Raw genomic sequence first — 3,477 nt, forward strand, 5'->3', positions numbered from 1 at the left:
CCCTACCCCACCCCCCACCAGCGCTGTGTAGTCTGCATTAGTGTTGAGCCACTACATAAAAGAGGAAGATTAAAGGCCTGTTGAAGACAAAGGACTGAGCAGATGATGTTTATGAACTCTGCAGAGTAGTGTCAATTTTGGATGACAACGTGGTGAAAGATTAAGTGCTGAAACAAATTACTGGATCATTTTTTAAAAGGCCTGCAGATTGACTGCAAGTATAATTAAGTAGTAGGGGTGCTATAATAACCAATAGGAATGATGGCCAAAACACAAAATAAGGCTGTAAAAAATACATGTTTTTCTCACATTGAAACTCATCACTTGGATCATGCACACCCACCTTAAGCTCACGGAAGAAGATGCTGCTGCGTGCCCACTCTACGATGGAGAAGAGAGTCTGGTCGGCCATTTTGCACATGAGGCCGAAGGTGTTGGAGCTTCTCGTGTTTTCCTCGGCTGGCCTGCTCCTGCTGAAGGTAGGCCATGATCTTGGCCTGTACCTGCGGCTCATCTGGCTCACACTTGAGCAGCTCTACGATCAAGTGAGGAAAGCTGGGCGGCGAGCCGGTCTGGTAGGCGTCGACATAGGCGTAGCCCATGATGGACTCCGGCGAGCTGGTGTACGGGTCTGGGTACTCTGACTTGATGGTGCGTGTGCCTTGGAAATGTCCGTAGGCCGCCTGGTAACCCTGCAGGCTGCCGGCGTGTGGCGGCATAGCCATGCTGACCGGCGAAGTGACGAATGGCTGCGATCATAGTCTGTGGGGGGCAGGGCGGTGGCATGATGGTGGTGGTGGTGGTGGTGGTGGGTGACCGACGTGGTGCCCAGGGTGGTGGCTCAGCGGAAGGCCCTTGGATGCGGCCGAGTGGATGTTCTGAATGGCTGAGGAGATGGTGAGGTCGGTGGGCACGGCTTGCATCACCTGAGTCATGGCCTCAATCTTCAGGCCGTTGGCTCGGATCAGAGCCTTCTTCTGCTGCTTCAGGGCCCGGTCCCGTTTGTACATCGGGCCGAACTTGTTGCGACCGCCACGCATGCGATCCGCCACGAACAGCTGACAAACACACGGAAAGAGAGAGGGAAAAGAGGGACAAGAAGGAAGAGGAAATGATTAGCTCTCTGGTATGTAACTCTTCTTTCCTGCCTAGAACACATTTTGGAAAATACTATCCATCTTTTGACACATTCACATTTAAATCAAGCTCTTTAAAAACAAACATTTGTGAATCGTTTATGAGCTGAAAAACTACGTTGTGGTGGATTTCACATGAGCGACTATTTGAAATAGAAATACTTTCAACACTTATTACAGACATAATCCTGTGGTTTTATGCTGCCATACTATTTGTCAATGTATGTTTACAGATTTAAGGTGTTTGTGGAAAGGAACTGCTCATTACTCGTAACTTGTATATAGGGCAAACGTTTTCCAGTGGTGATTACACTTGACATTTACCTGTTGACTGCTAAACCTCACATGTCTAACAGATAGTGTTGTTACTCATTGACCGGAGCCACAAACTTCTATGAACTGCTTGCCTGAATGATAATTTTACAGCTGGCTATCTGTGTCTACTACTCAGTGAATGCACACCTCAAAAGCTAGCTAATTGTATAGACTAAGAAAGCGATCTTTCTAAAATACATCTTTTACAGATTTTATCCCTAAAGGATAAAGGCTGACAATAAGAAAATTGTTGTGTTTTTTTTTCTGGTAAGACAAACAAACCCATGATGCCCTGCTTCCCCCCCCCCCCCTCAGTGTGGTATCCTGTGGTGAGGATCACAACGAGTCAGTGCCGTGGGTATTTCTAATGAACGAGCCGGGTACACAGTGGACTGCTACGAGGGCCATGTGTGATCATGCAGACTTCTGCCATGGGGAAGCTGCTCTGCTGTCTCCCAGTCGGGGGGGCGCTAGTGTTAATTATTCATACTTAATTACCTCTTACTCTGACGAGGCTCGCCGAGCCCAGGGTGAAACGAGCTAACGGACGTCTGGAAGACTATGCTACAGTAAACACTCACTTATACCAATACGCTAGAATATCAGAGGGTTATTTTCATTGTACTCAATGAGAGAAACCCACAAATGTAACTGTGAATGCAAATACATGCAAATACATTTGTACTGACTAGTCAAATAACATGGCGAGGCAGGCCTCAGCCCACTCCACTTCATGATGTCTTGATGGATGAAATGAAAGAACAGAAGAAGAAAATTGAAGAGCTGGGTGTGGAGGAGGAGGGGTGGGGTCGAAAGTGTGGGAGTGAGGAAGGGCACACACACATACACTGTGAGCTGCCTTGGGAGTGATTTTAATGACCTCCGTCACAAAAAGTGTCTGCCACTGATCTGAGCGTGAAAAGCCGGGAGGACACACACAACACACACACACACACACACACACACACACACCACACACACACACACACACACACACACACACACACACGCACACGCAGCCCCACATGCTGAATCTTTCTCATACATTTTTAAAGAAAACACAAACACACACGGAAGGCATCATACACTGGTCCAGATCACACACAGTGCGTTGGTAGCAGGCCAGACGCTCCGCCACCTTAGAGAGGCCCCCGTCGACTCAAATGCAATGTCATTTATACACAGTGAATTCACAAAAACTCACTACAATTTCCCAACATGGCTGAGATCACTTTTAGTGCCCACTTAACGAGGTTTAGGGATTATCTTGACCGATTACAATATGTTATCACATTTCAGAGGAAAAAAGAAGGGAATCAGGACTGTCAAATGTATCCATTATACATTATTGTAAGGCAACTTTAACTATTAATGATTTCTCCACAACAGCGTGATTAACGAGCTGAGAAACTAACAGTTGGCCCTCCTGGGAAAACAAAATTAGGCCCTGACTACTATTAGGCGCCTCTTGCCTGCCTCAAACCAAGGGAAGCTACATCACATCATGAATATCAGGATCGGGGGGGGGGGGGGGGGGGGTGCAGGTCTCAAACACACTCCACACACACACATTCTTTGTCTCTAATTTAACAAGGTGATTTGCATGCATGTAACACAGATTAATATGGAAAGGGAGGAGGGGAGGGGAGCAGGACACTATGTGTGTGTGCGTTTTGGGGTAGAAGAGGAAAATGTGTGTTTGACTGAGGTTGAGAGTTGTCAATGGCTTGGATGCTGAAGCATTGAGCTTATGATAAAAAATATCATGGGACCCTCTAACTTAAGAAGATAACAGGGTCTAAAACATAGTGGTAAGGTAATTGGTAAATGTTTCATGCCTAAACATTTATAAATACATATATATGTTATTAGAATTATAATAAGTTATAAGCATAAAAGCTTGTATCTGGTAATCTAGCAGGTGTATGTGGTGCCAAACCTCATCAAAGGAAATGAATGAAAAAAGACAACAGTGTTTGCCTTTGAAAGTGCAGCTATGAACATTTAAATCAGGTGCAAAGGAATA

At 45.9% G+C, this 3,477-nt stretch overlaps 1 protein-coding gene across 1 annotated transcript in view; it reads right to left on the reverse strand.

Annotated features, from left to right (window-relative positions):
• nr5a2 (nuclear receptor subfamily 5, group A, member 2) overlaps positions 1–3,477 on the reverse strand; it is a 64,724-nt gene that overhangs the window by 48,245 nt on the left and 13,002 nt on the right. The window contains 4 exon segments of the mRNA XM_034213119.1: positions 344–436; positions 438–751; positions 754–812; positions 814–1,058. Of these exon segments, the coding sequence (XP_034069010.1) occupies positions 344–436; positions 438–751; positions 754–812; positions 814–1,058 (711 nt within the window).

Source organism: Gymnodraco acuticeps, unplaced genomic scaffold (genome assembly GCF_902827175.1).
Source record: "Gymnodraco acuticeps unplaced genomic scaffold, fGymAcu1.1, whole genome shotgun sequence".
In the NCBI taxonomy this organism is placed as follows: domain Eukaryota; kingdom Metazoa; phylum Chordata; class Actinopteri; order Perciformes; family Bathydraconidae; genus Gymnodraco; species Gymnodraco acuticeps.